The following is a 19,082-nucleotide window of genomic DNA, read 5'->3' as shown; positions in this document are numbered from 1 at the left end:
TTTAAACCTTTAGGCGAATAGATTGGTTTTATTTTTTGCCTGTCTGGAAAATTTAAAAAAGGCAGTATAGTATTTTAAGTTCAGATTTGCGCCAAGCTGCTTTAAACCTAAATTAAGTAATTAGGAGGCTCGAGTTGGCGTATATTATAACATTACTGGAATATTTTTACGCGTTGACCAGTACATTATTATTTAGAGACCATATATTTGAAACGGGGACGATTAAATATACAACGTGTTGATGATGCAATTTTGTCGCCACCAAAGAAATGGCGAACTCTGACCTCTCCTTTTTGAGTGCGGCGTGTGAGAAGTTAGCAAGGTATGTTTCTGGATAAACCTAAACTTAGTTTATGTTAATTCTGCATGGAATTTTCTGTGAATTTTCTATTAAAATGACGTTTTTATGATGTTGTATACTTAACTTAAAGGTTTCGTTGCTCTACATCACTACCAACAACACACGAGCAAGATGGTCAAGAAACAGGTTAGTTTCTGTTTGATTCAATTAAAATTAATGCTACATTTTTGAACAGTCCATATTTGTTAATATATTGTTTCTTTATAAAATTACTGCCTAGCTGATGTTAAAATTTCAAGTAAACAGAAATTAGACATAGGGTCCAGTGTTATGAAAACGTAACAGAACAAAAGCCCAACCAATTGTTATATAAGAGATATATATTTTGCCTAACTTGCATCATTAGTCTTTTCTTCAAATAGAATATCTTGTGTAACATTTAGTTAAACTATATTTTTGATTATTTTTGACTACATTTTTGTAGCAATGAATCCTTGCTATATTTCTTAACACAAGAATCATTCAACTATTATGAGCACCAGATTAGAGTCCGATTAGCAGAATTTATTTCGGTTATAATAAGTGTCATAATATTACATTGAAGGAAAATAAAACATAATGGAATGAGTGTCATAATATTTCATGCTTTATAGAAAAAGGCTTTGGAAAATATCAACTCCCGTCTTCGTCTTGTTATGAAGAGTGGTAAATACAACCTTGGATATCGACAAACACTTCGTATGTTGAGACAAGGCAAAGCAAAACTTGTCATCCTTGCCTCAAACTGTCCATCTTTGAGGTTGGTGTTTATTTGATATTATTTAAATTCCTTTGGAATAAGGCCGGATTGTAATCAATGTTTCAAGTCGGTAAAAGTAGAAGGTAAATTAATCCATGTTTATTCATTTGTGCTTACTGTACTTCATCAGTTGGTGCACCGAATGACATGAAACATTGGCTAGTTTGTAGTCTGTACAATATGGTAGCTTCAATATAATACAAGTTAGCGGTTCCCTAACTGGGGTTCGTTGACTAAGGGTCTTTACACTAGTTTTAAGAGGCTCCACAATGTACAGCAATGATTGTAAATAAATAAAAAGCTTTCTGCTTTTTCTTTTGTTGGTGTGCTTTTTGCATTTTTTCTATAGCAGTTTTTGATTTTTATAGGGCCGCGCAATATCAGAATAATCGCGAAAGGTCAACCAGACAACATTTATAAGATTAAAGTAAAATATTTATTCCACACCGGAAAAAAATCTTTCGGGAGCACAAACTGAATTAAATATAAAGATTGTTGCTTGAATGAAAAGGTGTGTTTTGTGCATGTTTTTTAGGTGCTCGGACGAGATATTTTGGACTGTGTGATGTCTGCTATATTGTTTGCTACTAACTTACTGTGTAGAATAAGAATAGTTTATATTTAGAACTGGTACTACTATAGTTGTATTATCGAATGACCATCTCAGTAAGTGGATGTTTATGTTTGAGATATAACAGCGGTTTCTACTTAGTAAATATGTATTGGATAAATTGTTTAGAAATATTGGCTTGAGAGAGGTTATTGCAATAGGTTATGAAAGGTCAAAGATGATGATTTATTTTTAAATTTTGTAATCGCTTAAATTTCTGCAGTTCATGTAATTAGGTAATATTGCGAGCCTAAATATGGCGGTATCTTGTCGATTCTATTCTGAAAAGTTTCCAGAAGTTGAAGATGTGGTGATGGTGAATGTGCAATCTATTGCTGAGATGGGAGCTTATGTTCGCTTACTTGAGTACAACAATATAGAAGGAATGATCCTGTTGAGTGAATTGTCAAGAAGAAGAATTCGGTCGATTAATAAATTGATTCGTGTTGGAAGAGATGAATGTGTGGTCGTGATTAGAGTCGATACAGAGAAAGGATATATCGATCTTTCCAAGCGTCGTGTTTCGCCAGAAGAGGCAAAGAAATGCGAGAACAAATACTCCAAAGCAAAATGTGTGCACAGCATCTTACGCCACACTGTTGAACTTCTACATAAGGCAGGGGTGGAGGTAGATTTTGAAGATCTATTTGAGCGCACCGCTTGGAGCTTTGATAAAACCTATAAGCGTCCTAATGAGAAATACCCGGCTTCTTATGATAGTTTCAAACGAGCTGTTGATGAACCTCAGATTCTAGATGAGCTGGACATCACAGACACTGAGAAAGATGTTCTGCTGAAGAATATCAAACGAAGACTCACTCCACAAGCGATGAAGATTCGATCGGATGTGGAAGTTTCATGTTACGCATATGAAGGCGTGGATGCGGTCAAGCGAGCTTTGAAGAAAGGTCTAGAATGTGCAAGCGAAGAGCATAATATCAAGATAAACCTCATCGCCCCTCCACTCTATGTTCTCACAACTCAATCTCTGGACAGGAATCTTGGCTTGGAAGTTCTGCAGAAAGCACTGGATGCGATTGAGGAGACGATAAAAGATGCGGATGGGACTTTCAATGTTAAATTGGCTCCGAAAATTGTGACGGACATTGATGAGATTGAGTTGCAGAAAGAACTTGAACGACTCGCGGTTGAAAACGAGGAAGTTGACGGTGATGATGAACCAGATGAATATGAAGAATAAACATCTAATATAACATGCAATACGTTCATCAACTTTTATTTAAATTCTGGTGTATGAAATTTAATTATGTAATTATGCCTTAGGTTAATGGTTATAATTAACAATGATTTGTTTTAAGATCAGGTTCAGAAAAGATCACATTAAAAATTTTACAGTACATTTGTACATAAAACCGCTGATTTTGAAGATAAAAAAGTTCTAACAAAGATTAACTACTTGTGTTACTTTCAGTCATACAGCTTTGCTTTGTTCTTGTACAGAGAAAAATATATGTTTTCTTTTATAGGAAATCTGAGATTGAGTACTACGCCATGCTGGCAAAAACTGGTGTCCACCATTACACTGGAAACAACATTGAGCTTGGCACAGCTTGTGGTAAATACTTCAGAGTGTGTACGCTGTCTATAACAGACCCAGGTGAGGCTTACAAACACTTTTTGTCCTGCTTTTAAAATGTTAACATTAAAAGAATTGTTCTTTTACCTGTATAGGTATTAGAGTTGTGGCTTAGTGATGCTATCATTTTAACTGAAGGATAACGGGTTTGATGCTCGATACAGATACCCGTAATGACACAGGTGTCTCCAATAATGTTAAATATGTGATAAGTGGGTACACTGTGTACAAAACCAGACCCGTATGTTATAAGTTCTAACAACAGGTGTTGGATCTTGGTACGTTGGCTGAAATAAGTAACATAATTTGGAAGGCATAACATTTGGAAGACCTTTGTAAAGTGTATTTCCTAATGTTGATATTGTGTATAGCTTGCTTCATGCATAATAATTGCTGTGTTAATCCATCACAGGCAGTTGTTTTTATATGAAGCTAAAATATAACACCAAGTTATAACTACTGAGATAAATATTTGTTTTATTTGCAGCTTTAAGACTTGGGGACAATTTGTCCAGACTTTTACACAATTACTCTATATTTTCAGCATATAGTAGGTTGGGGGAAAGTGGGACACCTTTTTATTCTATTTTCTCGTTTCATTTGGTAGTGAACAAAGAACATTCAAAGAATTATAAACCGTATTCTCACGACTCCCATAGACCGTTGTTGGTTGTTTGAAACACGATTAGTATATTGATATATTAAGTGGTAAAAATGTCCCGTCTTCCCCAATCCTACTGTAATATGTAAATAATAAACTAATCATAATTTGTTATACAGGTGACAGTGACATCATTAGAAGCATGCCAGCTCCTTCTGCCGGTGCAGGAACTGGTGGCGATTAAAATAAAAATGTTGCTTCTACGTTTGTTGTTGTTGGTACTTACTACTAAATAGTTAATCCAGAAACTCTTCGATCAGTTTAAAACTATGTGTTTTGTTTGGCCAGTGGCGCAATGGCCAAATGCTCGTTTTAAACGCGTCCGCTATTGTGGGCGTGGGGCATTACTGTCTTTTTACCCCAATCTAGTGATGTTTAAGGGTTACCCAGGCTGCCACCCATAAAAAATAATAGGTAAGTACCAATGGGTAATTACTCCAAAATCAAAATTACGGGGACATCTAAAAACAGTATTCAGCTATTCTGATAGTGTTAACGTTAGAGGTACGATACAGTAATGTAGGTCGCCATGGCTTCAGCGATCGCTTGTAGTCCAAACTCTAAAGGTTGTGGTTTTTGTAGGGCCTAACGCGCTGCCTGACTTTTCTAACGTATGTGGGTCCCAAGATTGTAATCCAAAGTCTGTCATTTTTAACATATTTATTTAATACATAGGCTATATGCACCCTGATAGTTCAATAAATTAGCAGTTGTAAGCTATGCAAAATATGGTAGGGTGCTGGAAAGAGATGTGACGCATTTCGCACATAATATGAAAACAATTAACCACGGTTTATTTGAGTTGTGAGGATACGGTTTTATAATATTTTAAATGTTCTTTGTTTACTACCAAATTGAAAGAAAATAAAATGAAAAGGTGTCCCATCTTCCCCCATCCTACCATATCACGAGTTTCTAAAGAAAGTTTTTGAACTCGATCGTAACAAGTTACTGTACGATAGGAATATTTTATTTCTTGAACCTTAGGGACCAACTTAAGTAGAGCGTGACATTATAAGATCGAGTGTCTATTGGTTGCATTAACCACATGCTGGAGTGTAAAATTGGAATCAACTTTACAACCTACACAGCTTGTGCTTGTTTTAAAGTCATTTACAAAACGTTTCCAGGAGTTAGTCAGATATTGGAGGTTTGCAAATCCAGTACATATGTTATACAGATACCCGATAATGTTTTAAGCATTAACAGAGGTCTATGGAAGCCGTAAGGATACGGTTTTATAATTCTTTGAATGATTCTTTTTCACTACCATACGAAAAAATGAAATGAAAAGGTGTCCCATTTTACCCGAGCCTAATATACTACAAAACTACACGTTGCATCTGTCAATATGTACATTATTGACTTTGTTAATGCACAATAATGTTGTCGCTCACCATGTATAAGCATACAACTCCCGTTTGAAAGAAAGCCCATGTTAAGACCGCAGGCTGTTCGTAAACACAGTTTATCCAGCATTGGAGAACAAAATTAAATAAATATTGAGTGAGTTAGTTTAACCGCAGCCATCTAATACTGCTGTAGGCTACAGTACCAACAGTAACGAAGCGAGAGATCGTCAAGCTGTAGCCAGACATCGGATATGCCCCTTTGTTATTGTTCACGATGTTACGTTGTGCAATTAATACAGGCGCTTACTTCAATTATGTTAAGCAGAAAAGATAAACGCTGCGCGTTCTTAGCAAAGGCATATAGCTTAGCGTCTGGTTTAAGGCAAGTATAAATTATTCAGTAGGCCTTAGACCAGTTTACTCCGGTGTCTACCAGATGAAATCTTTACAGCTATTTTTTCTCCAATCGCTTTATGGTTGTGTTTTGTTTTATGTAGGTACAGCAAGCGCCTGAACTAAAAACAGTCAGCATATGCAGAGTGGTATTCCACTGTATTTATGTATGTATGTACTTTGTAACGGTTCATAAATCGAGTAACTGGTTAATAAGCAACTGCAAAGTGAGGCTGAATTCAAGTTGTTTTGCCCAAGAACTGTTGGTGAATTCCCCGATGACGCAGATTGTACACTTGTGTCTAACCGGTCCAGTCCGGTTTTTCCAGGGTTGCTGAACTGTAGAGCTTTAGAAATGGCTGACGCAACTGTAAGGAGAAATGACTTGTTCGATCGTACTTACACTATGGAGTAGTTTTACAGCATTCACGGCTGGATTTTAGCAATACAAAAGAACAGTTGAGCGTAGAACGAGCTGACCTGGTGCTTAAAATGAAGGCTTGCTGATTATTGTAGTGGGAGAAATTACTTGATTTTCACAAGAAAATATATAGAAGGTAAGCATAAGCTTTACTTTAGTGTGAAAGGTTTTGGTGATACACTGAACAGACTGTTGTAACCAGTTATTTCCGCTCTAAAGATGACAGTAACATACACGCACGAAGTTGCGAATGCGAGACTTTCTGGATTTTCCAGCTTGTTGGTGCGGTGGAAGGGGAGTGTTTATAAACTTTTTTACAAGTGAGTTGTATGTGTTTAAATATGAGCCACATTTCGCTTTAAAACATGATATTGTCGGGCCGATTGTACAGGTTTGGGTTTCCATTTTAGCCTGGTCAATACAATCGACCAGCAAACCTATCTCGATAATCAATATATCGAGACTGAGTTTCGTGTTTTTCTGACCTGGCTAACATCGTCTGTCACAAACGAAGCAACGGCGGAAACGCGTAATAGGCTAGAGCTTGCTTGCTCTAAACAATGGCCCCATGCTTATCCCTGCAATACTTTTACCGATTCTAAACGTTATTTGATTAAGTGTTTAAAACGTATTATTCTTCAACCCCAGGGAATTTCTTATCTTCATCACACTGTACACGATTCTCACTGTGGTCTACCGAGCTTTATTGCATGGAGAAAGCAAAGTTTACTTCGAAAAGTTGTGTTTACAGTTCCAAAGCTACACCGACTTGATACCCATTAGCTTCGTGTTAGGTAGGCCCTCAGTGACGTCCGTTTTCCCATACTCGTTTTGTTTTTGTTGTGAAAATACTGGTTAGTGTATGCTGTAGTACACATTAAATGATGATTCGGTAATTTCCTGTTGACCATTAAGTGTTTACCAACTATCAATTGTTTAATTATTATCTATATGCGTCATGTGTACCTACTATTACCCTATGCAACCTACACACGCGTTCAATGCAGCCACACAAGGATTTCTTTCCTCAGGGTTTTACGTTACACTGATCGTCGGGCGCTGGTGGTCCCAGCTTGAGCATTTACCTTTTCCTGATTCAATTATGTTGTTAATTGGTGCGAATGTACATGGCAATGACGACAGGGGACAAGTCACACGGCGAACTCTCATGCGTTATATAAATATGGCCCAAGTGCTGATGTACAGATGCGTATCAACCGCTGTGTATAAAAGGTTCCCGACCATGGAACATGTAGTCGCTGCAGGTAAATCATAACATCACCGATGCTTTCAAATCCAGAATGTGTTGATTTACCAAGGTGGGGTAGATGGGACATATTTTCATTCTATTTTTCGTCCAATTCGGTATTATACAAAGAACAAACACAGGTTTATAAAATGTTATCCTCGAAACTCCCATACACCAATATTAATTGTTTAAACCCAGATCAGGATATTTGGATATTATGTGCTAGAGGTGTGTGGTCTACTGTACCTTAATATACTTGCAGGCATCATGACCAAGAGTGAGCACAGCACATACGAAAACGTCAAAACGGAGAACTTAAAGTACTGGGTGCCGTTTATGTGGTTCACTAATTTATTGTCGAAATTACGTCAAGAGGGTCGAATATACGATGACATGACGTACAAAGTAATTTTAGAAGTAAGTAAATATTTAAGAGAATTTCCTGAGCTGCACACGTTCACAGGGAAAGTCTAGATACAATGTTTGTCTAACCGTTCATGTTTTTATAGGAGTTAAACAAGTACCGTGTGCATTGTGGGTCCTTGGTAAACTACGATTGGGTTAGCGTCCCCTTGGTGTACACACAGGTATACGTGCTATATTGCCCGTCGTTTAACGTGTTCTAATTATTAACTTCAACTTTAACTTTGCTGTAGGTTGTAACGGTGGCGGTTTACATGTTTTTCGTATCGACGCTGCTCAGTCGGCAATACCTTGATCCGGATATGAACTACAGCGGGCATGAAGTTGACTTGTATGTGCCAATCTTTACCATCTGTCAGTTTTTCTTTTATATGGGATGGCTGAAAGTAAGTGAGGCTTCATCCATTGGTTCTATTTAAATCACTAAGACAAAACTATACTTTGCGAGTTGGCGCCTTTGCAATATTTGCCTTCGCAAAAGATTGATTTATAGTTTAGTGTCCCATAAAACTAGTCACACGTGCTTTACGTGGTGTTACAATCGCTTTTACAAGCGATAAAATAATCCAAACAGGTCGTAACATACAAGTATTACATCCCATTTGTGACACGATTTTATTGCATTAACTTAAACAGTTTGCGCAGCACTTCTATTGCATTATTAATTCCTGATATTACGCAATCCAGGTCGCCGAACAACTCATTAACCCTTTTGGGGAAGATGACGACGACTTTGAGGTGAACTGGTGCATTGACAGAAATTTAGAAATCTCCATGCTTGCTGTCGACCAAATGTATTCCAAACACCCTAAGCTTGAAAGGGATTTATACTGGGGTATTCCTAATCCCGATGTTCCATACACAGCTGCATCTGCCAACCATAAAGTGGATCCCTTCATGGGTTCAACATTTGATATGAGGTCAATAGAGTTCAGCTTTTATTTTTCTCACTTGGGAATTAAAACGTAACTATAGCCACTGTGATAGCGAATTAGTGGACGTGATTGACGCTGCTATTTTCGCAATGGTTTAAAATATCATAATAACTATATTGTTCATCCTACTATTTTGTTATAGGGTGGGAAAAAGATGGGATACCTTTTCATTCTATCTTCTCGTCTTATTTGGTAGTAAACAAAGAGAATCTAAAGAGTTTAAAAACCATATTCTCATGATTCCCATAGACCGTTGTTAATTGTTTAAAACACGATCAGGATATTTGGATATACTAGGTGCTAAAGGTGTTCCATCTTACCCTACATTACTCTACGTTAGATATATTTTTATTTAATGATTGTAGAAGTGGAGTACTCTTTGAAGAGTATAGCAATAACTTGCATGTTAAGGTGTATCTTACAAATGTAAAATTGGAATTTTTCTTCAGACTCGCCAAGGAAGATGTTCAAATTCCAGAAAATCGAATGGAAAGATTAGTCGAGCAGAGTGATTTAATGGTACGGTATCTCAGTAAACAGGATGTAAACAGTTTACGTATAGACAACTGTGGTGTTATTCATTACAGCAACAAACAAACGATGATAAGTCAAAGCTGATTTCGAAAAACGCATCAACAAACAATAAGTTCGATAATCTTCGCCTGCTGAGAAGAAGGTTTCAGTTTGATTCAGACACTACTCCACTTATGACACCGAACATCAAGCCAACTTCGGAACAATCACCATCTGATTCAAGTGAGGACGAGGCAGGCTCCATGACGTCACCAGTAAGTTGCTGAAATGAGTGAATGTAACTTATTTATCGTCGCGTGGCCGGGCAACGACAGTCGTGTTCTGTTTCATGCACCTCGTGCCCTCCCGCGAGTTATCACATATGTTTTGCATTGTAATCATCCGGTTGGGCATTTGTTTTGTAAACATACCTTCCAAGAGTTCTTCTGTTATGTTTTTGATGCGGCATTTTATTATAAAATAATAAATTAATGATTGCTGTCTCTTTTGCGGTACTTTGCATATAATTCTTGTTTAAGTTGGGGATACATGATTTTTGTTTTCGAACAGGAAATAGGAAGGGATGATGACCAAAGTGCAAAAGAGGACATTGTTACGTCAGAATCAGAAGACGAAACTGTCAATAAAGAAAGCGAAACCGACGAACAAAAGTTACTTATTTCTGAGAAATCGGTTGACATTAGTTCAATGCAAAACATTGATAAGCTAGTTGTAAACAATGAACTTCAAAAGGAAGAAGCAACTGTAGAGCCAGAGAAAAAACAACCGGTCAGAGACGAACGAAAAGTTAACGCCCTACCGAACACCACCACGCACAACAAACCAAGAAAAATTCCGAAAAAGCGGGTACCTCCTTTGCCAGGAGCAAAAGTTGGAGCCGCACAGAAACATGTTTTAAAACCTCCAGCGATTCACCGAATACCTGCGGACAGCGATAGAGAGAATGCACAGAAAAGAATTTATTTGGCAGCTAAAAGAAAGTAAGGTTTTTTAAATCGGTATAGTTTATGTTTTAAGTATTATTCTATAAATATATAAACTACATATGCGTCCTGTAGCGGGTCAATTAAACATGTATTACTTCCTGAAACATCATAATCTTAAACACAGGAGATCAAAGAACTTCGTCCCACCACACAGAAGGCAGCAGCAGAGAAGGGGATATAACAATAAGATATGGCTTGGACCAAGTCGCTTATTTCGTGATTCTATCGCTTCGCCAGACACCGGCTCCATGTTTAGCGAGACCGACGTTGCTTCAAATCCTGCTAATGATTCACCGTTCGGTTCACTCATGTCATTTGGTACTTCCATTCCATCGCCGAAGCAATTAAGGTGGGCATTCAGGTCCAGGACTCGAAACCTGGACGGAGAGGTAACCTCATTGACCTCCTCAATGCCCAGTCCATCAGGTATTTTAATTTGCATCAAAAAAGATTACCCGTATGTTAATTCAGTATAAGCGTAATTAATTTGTATATTATATTCATTATATCAATATATTACAGGAAATGAAGGTGGCGGTACAGATATGATGCAATCTTTAAGCCGACCGCCCTTGCTTGAACTTCCTGCTTATCCAGCTGTTGTAACTGAACACATTGAGTCCAGGCGAGCGGCGTTTCAAACTAATTCAAATGTTGCCACTGCCGAAATTGAACCAATGATGCCGTTTACCGACAACTTACGTCGAAGGTTACAGGTTTTGCCGAACCCGGGATCTCCTGCAGCGGGCTCGCCTTTGGCTAATCGAGTTTGGGATACACGTCCGGTTATGGAGAACAGTAACTTGCTTATGATTGCAGAAGAGTCGGTACGGCCAAGCTTTGATACAGGGAAAAGAAAAGAAGCTACTAAGTTGCCACCAACAAGTACTAACACTATAGGAATTCGACAGCATCTGATCGACTTGACGTCAAAAATAGAACCTAAAAAGAAGATGGCAAATTTGAAATCAGAATCTGGAAACTCGAGCTCGAGTTCCGGTGAAAAACCACGCGGAAAACGAGCACGGAACCCGAACGAAGGACCTGAAGTAGACGTACGTGGTTTGCGGAGAAATAGTAACAGTTTCTGGAGCGTCATTAAAACTTGGAAAAACAAAAGAAAAGAACGGAAACCTTCAGATGAACAACAGAAGTTTATGGCAGAAAATTCAGCAGTGACTGCTGGACCACCATTAGGATTATTCGTCAAACGAAGTTTATCAAAATCCGAAGAAGGATTATGTGGTCGAAAAAACTCATCAATCACTACACCCTTTGACAGCATGGTAACTTGGGAAAACGAAATGAACTCTTCCTTTCATAAGTTTAAGCCAGGCATAGCAAGGCCTTCGTTTTTGCCGATTCATCCGTTCACCGACTCCAATAACAATAAAGAACCAGCGACATACGACGGTTACCCTCTCACTACACAACTATTTCTCCAGCCCTCTAAATCCGAGTCATGTCTTGACTCCAAATCAGTGTCTGCCCAACCCTCACCAAATGCTATGGCAGATACTTCACGGAAAACACAAGATGTTGATACAAAAGTTGGTGTCCACTATTGCGAGGCGTGCAGGGACGAACTTAAGTGCGTTAAGTCTAAAGAAGAAACGGAAGACCATCTAATCACCATTGATAAACAAAATTTAGAGGTGGTCGAAAATAAGGAAAAAGAAAGTGTGGCGGGGAACATTATACAAAACAATGAACAAGAACAAGATTTACTTGAGTTAAGTTCCGACGAAAAAAGCGAAAAGGGTGACGTTGATTCGACTTTGTGTTTGGAGAAAGAATCGGTGAACTGGGAAATTGGTTCCAATGAGTTAGTTTTAAAAAGCAACGATTCCAGTTGTATACTTAGCACATAAATTGAGATACCTTTCTGCTCGCTGTGGCACAGAGAAGTTGTTTTTATTTATTCCGCCAAAGTATTTCTATTTTCATTTTGTAGTGATTTTAGAATATTATAGTCTCGATAATTATTTTTTATATTTGATTTTATGTCTTCAACCGTGACCAACGCCTACAGTGCTTTCTATGTTTATAAATATTATCATTTTTTGTGGTTCCACTAGGTCGTGGATTGTTACAGTATAAAAATAAAGTTTTTCGGAAATTGTTTTAACCTTGCAAATTTTTTTTTTTCCGCGCTGTGGTGCAGTGGTTAGCAGCAATGGTCGAGACTGATTTGCGACGCTTGCGGGACGTTACAACTTTTTATACTAATATGGTACCATTGTGTGTTTAACTTCTTGAGCAAGACACCTAACCATTTTCGTTCCGAGTTCCGACCCACTGGTCACTAACATTTAGTTTAAATTATTTTGCACCATTATCAATAACTGCGTGATCATATAACGACGTTTTATTTTGTAATATGTGCCCATTTATTGCACCAAGGCTCTCTTGTTGAAGTATTTAACATAAACAAAACATGGACAAAAATGTATAACACATGAACAAAACATGGTCAAATCTTGGACAAAACACGGACAAAACATGGACACAACATGGACAACACATGGAAAAAACAGTGGACAGAAACATAGACAAAACATGAACAAAACACGGATAAAACATTGCACATAACATTGGACATAACACTAGACATGACATGGCGTTTTCATGTTAGTTGGGAATTTGTTTTATGTTCGTTGAAGAATTTTTATGAGTGTGTAACGTTTAATCTCTTTTTCTTACCAATCGGTTCATGCACGGGATCACACCACCATCGACTCTCAAAAACAACGGTGCACGCAAAACATCGTTTTTTGTATTTCCGTTGGGACATTTATTACGTTCGTTGAGACAGTTTTTATGTCTTTTGGGCATTATTTTCGTCCGTTGAGACATTTGTCATGTTCGTTTGGATCTGTTTAATCTCTGTTGGAAATTTTTTTAGTCGACCAGGAAGTTTTTTACGTCTGTTCAGACATTTTTAGTTCCGTTAGGACACTTTTGATAATCCGGCAACAGTGCTCCTCAACCCGACGACAATGACCTCGCATATAGGATAACCTCCTTTCCCAACACCCTCTGTCATTCCATGCTCCGTCATCATCTGTACCAACTGTACGCATACAATCACCACCCTAGCTTGGTTACTTGTCTTTCCAATTGCAATAGTTTTGAAAACCCAGCAAGTGATATATTAGGGTAGGGGAAGATGGGACACCTTTTTATTCCATTTACTGGTCATATTTGGTAGTAAACAAAGAATATTCAAAGAATTATAAAATCGTATCCTCCCATAGACCGTTGTTAATTATTTAAAACGCGATCTGGATATTTGAATATTAACTTCTAAAGATGTCCCATCTTCCCCCAACCCGCTATACTTAACAAATTTGCTTGAATGAGTGTAATTTATTACCACGGCGCCAATACCCTGATGAAACCGATCTGAATATGCCATCGATGTCAAAATAAAAATTGTTTTGTTTATAAATTGGTTAGCCGTTTGTTTGTAATAACTAGTATATCGGTGTTTATGTTAGTACAGTATACTCTAACGTATAGGCAATATATATGCCGCGTTATTTAGGTTTAGTTTGAAAGATTTTGTTGTGTTATTGCGGTTTCTTAGAAAACTCCCGTAGCTTACGTGCAAGAAGAATTCGTGTTTATATGTTTACGCGTTGCTCTATATTTATGAATTACTGCAGATGAGTTTTAAGATCGTGAGAAGGGAACGTCCTATGAGTTTTAACGCCGGTGACACTTTTGGTGGGAAATTAGTAAGGGACGAAGATGACAACAAAAATAAGATAAAACTAAAAGTTTATAGAAAGCGATGGTTGGTTCTAGCAATAGCTGCAATATTCCAGCTAGTGTCTTCGATCAATTTAATGTGTTTTGGTCACATTAACAATGTTCTGGTAAAGTTGTTACGCGTTGAACCGTATGAAGTGGACTGGATTTTTCTGGCAGCTGATTCAACTTATATTATCCTGTCCATTCCTTTGGCCGCAGTTGCGACCAAGCTCGGTTTCAGAAAACTCACCCTCTTGATGGTGTTAAGTATGGTAGTAGGTTGTGTGTTGATGTTCCTTGGTGTTATGGTACAACAACATGGTTATCCTGTCGTCGTACTTGGCGAGCTCTTCCTCGGGATGTCGTTCGTGTTTAACTTCTCTGTTGTACCGCTGCTACCCGCTGTATGGTTCCCAGCCAACGAAGTGGCGGTCGCGATCGCACTTCAAATGGTGGCAAGGGGAGTCGGCATTGGCGTGGGGTCAGTAATAACTCCACACATCGTGGCAGTGGATCAATCCATACCAACCATTCGTCTACACCTCATGATCATGTTCGGGATTGTATCTTTTATTTCAATTTTACTTTTGGTTGCAAGTTATTTTACGGTTGATGACTGCCCACCAAGTCCTCCAACTAGTTCGCGATCAAAGACGTATCTTGATGATAAAACAGAAAGTATGTGGACTGTGTTAAAAAGTTTCAGGGGGTTCTTTAGGCATGGTAGTTTCCTTGTCGTTTTATTTGTATACTCGGTCATATACCCTATAAACAATATATACACAGTGCTGCTGTCATCCATCTTACACAAACGTTTTCCTGGAAGAAAAGGTTTAAATAAAACGTCGGGACTGGTGGTAATGTGTAGTTGGGTAGTTGGAGCCTTCGCTGGTTGTTTTACTGGGCCCATCATCATTTTATTGGGCCCATCATCATCGGTATAAACACATGATACCGGTATCATGCGTTGGGTTCCAATCTCACATTTTCGACTTTTGCAAAAAATCGAATTTTTTTGAGTTTTGGTATAAACACATGAGTTTTGGTATAAACACATGATTCCGGTATCATGCGTTGGGGTCCAATCCCACATTTTCGACTTTTGCAAAAAATCGCATTTTTTTTGAGTTTTGGTATAAACACATGATTCCGGTATCATGCGTTGGGGTCCAATCTCACATTTTCGACTTTTGCAAAAAATCGAATTTTTTTGAGTTTTGGTATAAACACATGATACCGGTATCATGCGTTGGGGTCCAATCTCACATTTTCGACTTTTGCAAAAAATCGCATTTTTTTGACTTTTGGTATAAACACATGATTCCGGTATCATGCGTTGGGGTCCAATCTCACATTTTCGACTTTTGCAAAAAATCGAATTTTTTTGAGTTTTGGTATAAACACATGATACGAATTTTTTGAGTTTTGGTATAAACACATGATACCGGTATCATTGGAGGTCCAATCTCACATTTTTGCGTTGGGGTCCAATCTCACATTTTCGAATTTTGCAAAAAATCTGACTTTTTTTAGTTTTGGTACAAACACATGATACCGGTATCATGCGTTGGGGTCCAATCTCACATTTTCGACTTTTGCAAAAAATCGAATTTTTTTGAGTTTTGGTATAAACACATGATACCGGTATCATGCGTTGGTGTCCAATCTCACATTTTCGACTTTTGCAAAAAATCCGATTTTTTTGAGTTTTGGTATAAACACATGATACCGGTATCATGCGTTGGAGTCCAATCTCACATTTTCGACTTTTGCAAAAAATCGAATTTTTTTGAGTTTTGGTATAAACACATGATACCGGTATCATTCGCTGGAGTCCAATCTCACATTTTCGACTTTTGCAAAAAATCTGATTTTTTTGAGTTTTGGTATAAACACATGATACCGGTATCATGCGTTGGGGTCCAATCTCACATTTTCGACTTTTGCAAAAAATCGAATTTTTTTGAGTTTTGGTATAAACACATGATACCGGTATCATGCGTTGGGGTCGAATCTCACATTTTCGACTTTTGCAAAAAATCTGATTTTTTTGAGTTTTGGTATAAACACATGATACCGGTATCATGTGTATTTTCGACTTTTGCAAAAAATCGTTTTTTTTTTAGTTTTGGTATAAACACATGATACCGGTATCATGCGTTTTGGTCGAATCTCACATTTTCGACTTTTGCAAAAAATCTGATTTTTTTGAGTTTTGGTATAAACACATGATACCGGTATCATGCGTTGGATTCCAATCTCACATTTTCGACTTTTGCAAAAAATCGAATTTTTTTGAGTTTTGGTATAAACACATGATACCGGTATCATGCGTTGGGGTCGAATCTCACATTTTCGACTTTTGCAAAAAATCTGAATTTTTTTGAGTTTTGGTACAAACACATGATACCGGTATCATGCGTTGGGGTCCAGTCTCACATTTTCGACTTTTGCAAAAAATCGAATTTTTTTGAGTTTTGGTACAAACACATGATACCGGTATCATGCGTTGGGGTCCAATCTCACATTTTCGACTTTTGCAAAAAATCGAATTTTTTGAGTTTTGGTATAAACACATGATACCGGTATCATGCGTTGGGGTCCAATCTCACATTTTCGACTTTTGCAAAAAATCGATTTTTTTGAGTTTTGGTATAAACACATTGATACACGTATCATGCGTTGGGGTCCAATCTCACATTTTCGACTTTTGCAAAAAATCGAATTTTTTTGAGTTTTGGTATAAACACATAATACCGGTATCATGAGTTGGGGTCCAATCTCACATTTTCGACTTTTGCAAAACATCAAATTTTTTTGAGTTTTCGTATAAACACATGATACCGGTATCATGCGTTGGGGTCCAATCTCACATTTTCGACTTTTGCAAAAAATCGAATTTTTTGAGTTTTGGTATAAACACATGATACCGGTATCATGCGTTGGGGTCCAATCTCACATTTTCGACTTTTGCAAAAAATCGAATTTTTTGAGTTTTGGTATAAACACATGATACCGGTATCATGCGTTGGGGTCCAATCTCACATTTTCGACTTTTGCAAAAAATCGATTTTTTTGAGTTTTGGTATAAACACATGATACACGTATCATGCGTTGGGGTCCAATCTCACATTTTCGACTTTTGCAAAAAATCGAATTTTTTTGAGTTTTGGTACAAACACATGATACCGGTATCATGCGTTGGGGTCCAATCTCACATTTTCGACTTTTGCAAAAAATCGAATTTTTTGAGTTTTGGTACAAACACATGATACCGGTATCATGCGTTGGGGTCCAATCTCACATTTTCGACTTTTGCAAAAAATCGAATTTTTTGAGTTTTGATATAAACACATGATACCGGTATCATGCGTTGGGGTCCAATCTCACATTTTCGACTTTTCGTCGAAAATGATACCGGTATCATGCGTTGGGGTCCAATCTCACATTTTCGACTTTTGCAAAAAATCTGATTTTTTTGAGTTTTGGTACAAACACATGATACCAAAACTCAAATCTCACATTTTCGACTTTTGCAAAAAATCGATTTTTTTGAGTTTTGGTACAAACACATGATACCGGTATCATGCGTTGGGGTCCAATCTCACATTTTCGACTTTTGCAAAAAATCGAATTTTTTTGAGTTTTGGTATAAACACATGATACCGGTATCATGCGTTGGGGTCCAATCTCACATTTTCGACTTTTGCAAAAAATCTGATTTTTTTGAGTTTTGGTACAAACACATGATACCGGTATCATGCGTTGGGGTCCAATCTCACATTTTCGACTTTTGCAAAAAATCGAATTTTTTGAGTTTTGGTACAAACACATGATACCGGTATCATGCGTTGGGGTCCAATCTCACATTTTCGACTTTTGCAAAAAATCGAATTTTTTTGAGTTTTGGTATAAACACATGATAACGGTATCATGCGTTGGGGTCCAATCTCACATTTTCGACTTTTGCAAAAAATCTGATTTTTTTGAGTTTTGGTACAAACACATGATACCGGTATCATGCGTTGGGGTCCAATCTCACATTTTCGACTTTTGCAAAAAATCGAATTTTTTTGAGTTTTGGTATAAACACATGATACCGGTATCATGCGTTGGGGTCCAATCTCACATTTTCGACTTTTGCAAAAAATCTGATTTTTTTGAGTTTTGGTACAAACACCTGATACCGGTATCATGCGTTGGGGTCCAATCTCACATTTTCGACTTTTGCAAAAAATCGAATTTTTTTGAGTTTTGGTACAAACACATGATACCGGTATCAAGCGTTGGGGTCCAATCTCACATTTTCGACTTTTGCAAAAAATCGAATTTTTTTGAGTTTTGGTACAAACACATGATACCGGTATCATGCGTTGGGGTCCAATCTCACATTTTCGACTTTTGCAAAAAATCGAATTTTTTGAGTTTTGGTATAAACACATGATACCGGTATCATGCGTTGGGGTCCAATCTCACATTTTCGACTTTTGCAAAAAATCGATTTTTTTGAGTTTTGGTATAAACACATGATACACGTATCATGCGTTGGGGTCCAATCTCACATTTTCGACTTTTGCAAAAAATCGAATTTTTTTGAGTTTTGGTACAAACACATGATACCGGTATCATGCGTTGGGGTCCAATCTCACATTTTCGACTTTTGCAAAAAATCGAATTTTTTGAGTTTTGGTACAAACACATGATACCGGTATCATGCGTTGGGGTCCAATCTCACATTTTCGACTTTTGCAAAAAATCGAATTTTTTGAGTTTTGGTATAAACACATGATACCGGTATCATGCGTTGGGGTCCAATCTCACATTTTCGACTTTTCGTCGAAAATGATACCGGTATCATGCGTTGGGGTCCAATGTCACATTTTCGACTTTTGCAAAAAATCGAATTTTTTTGAGTTTTGGTACAAACACATGATACCGGTATCATGTGTTGGGGTCCAATCTCACATTTTCGACTTTTGCAAAAAATCGAATTTTTTGAGTTTTGGTACAAACACATGATATCATGCGTTGGGGTCCAATCTCACATTTTCGACTTTTGCAAAAA

General features: G+C 37.5%; 4 protein-coding genes across 6 annotated transcripts; all 4 read left to right on the top strand.

The window, feature by feature from the left end:
• Positions 1–218: 218 nt before the first annotated feature.
• On the top strand, positions 219–4,171 carry LOC149740735 (large ribosomal subunit protein eL30-like). 2 transcript variants are annotated; one of them, XM_089873294.1, is made up of 5 exons: positions 219–322; positions 432–487; positions 955–1,100; positions 3,198–3,328; positions 4,088–4,171. In XM_089873294.1, exons 2-5 carry the CDS (start codon positions 473–475, stop codon positions 4,150–4,152), a joined length of 357 nt encoding a protein of 118 aa, XP_089729420.1. In that variant the 5' UTR covers positions 219–322; positions 432–472; the 3' UTR covers positions 4,153–4,171. The 2 variants fall into 2 exon arrangements, with proteins under 2 accessions (XP_089729420.1, XP_089729421.1); XM_089873295.1 differs by having other exon boundaries at positions 3,403–4,171.
• Positions 1,120–3,248, top strand: LOC149740736 (eukaryotic translation initiation factor 2 subunit 1-like). Its single transcript, XM_089873292.1, has one exon. The coding sequence runs from the start codon at positions 1,967–1,969 to the stop codon at positions 2,909–2,911; it is 945 nt and encodes a 314-aa protein (XP_089729418.1). The 5' UTR covers positions 1,120–1,966; the 3' UTR covers positions 2,912–3,248.
• Positions 4,172–4,315: 144 nt separating the features above from the next.
• On the top strand, positions 4,316–12,389 carry LOC149740734 (uncharacterized). Of its 2 annotated transcripts, none has more exons than XM_089873289.1 (13): positions 4,316–6,270; positions 6,354–6,454; positions 6,783–6,928; positions 7,166–7,399; positions 7,646–7,800; positions 7,893–7,970; positions 8,040–8,192; positions 8,494–8,726; positions 9,191–9,260; positions 9,329–9,529; positions 9,825–10,255; positions 10,386–10,687; positions 10,784–12,389. In XM_089873289.1, exons 2-13 carry the CDS (start codon positions 6,354–6,356, stop codon positions 12,130–12,132), a joined length of 3,453 nt encoding a protein of 1,150 aa, XP_089729415.1. In that variant the 5' UTR covers positions 4,316–6,270; the 3' UTR covers positions 12,133–12,389. The 2 variants fall into 2 exon arrangements, with proteins under 2 accessions (XP_089729415.1, XP_089729416.1); XM_089873290.1 differs by having other exon boundaries at positions 6,337–6,454.
• A 1,546-nt stretch (positions 12,390–13,935) lies between these two features.
• LOC149740733 (choline/ethanolamine transporter FLVCR2-like) lies at positions 13,936–15,005 on the top strand. Its single transcript, XM_089873291.1, has one exon. It carries the CDS (start codon positions 13,963–13,965, stop codon positions 14,959–14,961), a length of 999 nt encoding a protein of 332 aa, XP_089729417.1. The 5' UTR covers positions 13,936–13,962; the 3' UTR covers positions 14,962–15,005.
• The last annotated feature ends 4,077 nt before the right edge of the window (positions 15,006–19,082 follow it).

This window comes from Ciona robusta, chromosome 2 (assembly GCF_009617815.1).
Source record: "Ciona robusta chromosome 2, ASM961781v2".
Classification (NCBI taxonomy): Eukaryota; Metazoa; Chordata; class Ascidiacea; order Phlebobranchia; family Cionidae; genus Ciona; species Ciona robusta.
Note: the sequence above shows the minus strand (reverse complement) of the source record. Positions and strands in the feature narration are given on the sequence as shown.

Excerpts from the sequence above, each read along its gene's own strand:
- LOC149740736 (XM_089873292.1), top strand. The coding sequence starts at position 1,967 with ATGGCGGTATCTTGTCGATTCTATTCTGAAAAGTTTCCAGAAGTTGAA.
- LOC149740733 (XM_089873291.1), top strand. The coding sequence starts at position 13,963 with ATGAGTTTTAACGCCGGTGACACTTTTGGTGGGAAATTAGTAAGGGAC.
- LOC149740734 (XM_089873289.1), top strand. The coding sequence starts at position 6,354 with ATGACAGTAACATACACGCACGAAGTTGCGAATGCGAGACTTTCTGGA. Across the intron at positions 9,530-9,824 it reads CAGGCTCCATGACGTCACCA|GAAATAGGAAGGGATGATGA; the intron begins GTAAGTTGCTGA and ends GTTTTCGAACAG. Across the intron at positions 10,688-10,783 it reads CTCAATGCCCAGTCCATCAG|GAAATGAAGGTGGCGGTACA; the intron begins GTATTTTAATTT and ends AATATATTACAG.
- LOC149740735 (XM_089873294.1), top strand. Across the intron at positions 1,101-3,197 it reads TCAAACTGTCCATCTTTGAG|GAAATCTGAGATTGAGTACT; the intron begins GTTGGTGTTTAT and ends TTTCTTTTATAG. Across the intron at positions 3,329-4,087 it reads GCTGTCTATAACAGACCCAG|GTGACAGTGACATCATTAGA; the intron begins GTGAGGCTTACA and ends TTTGTTATACAG.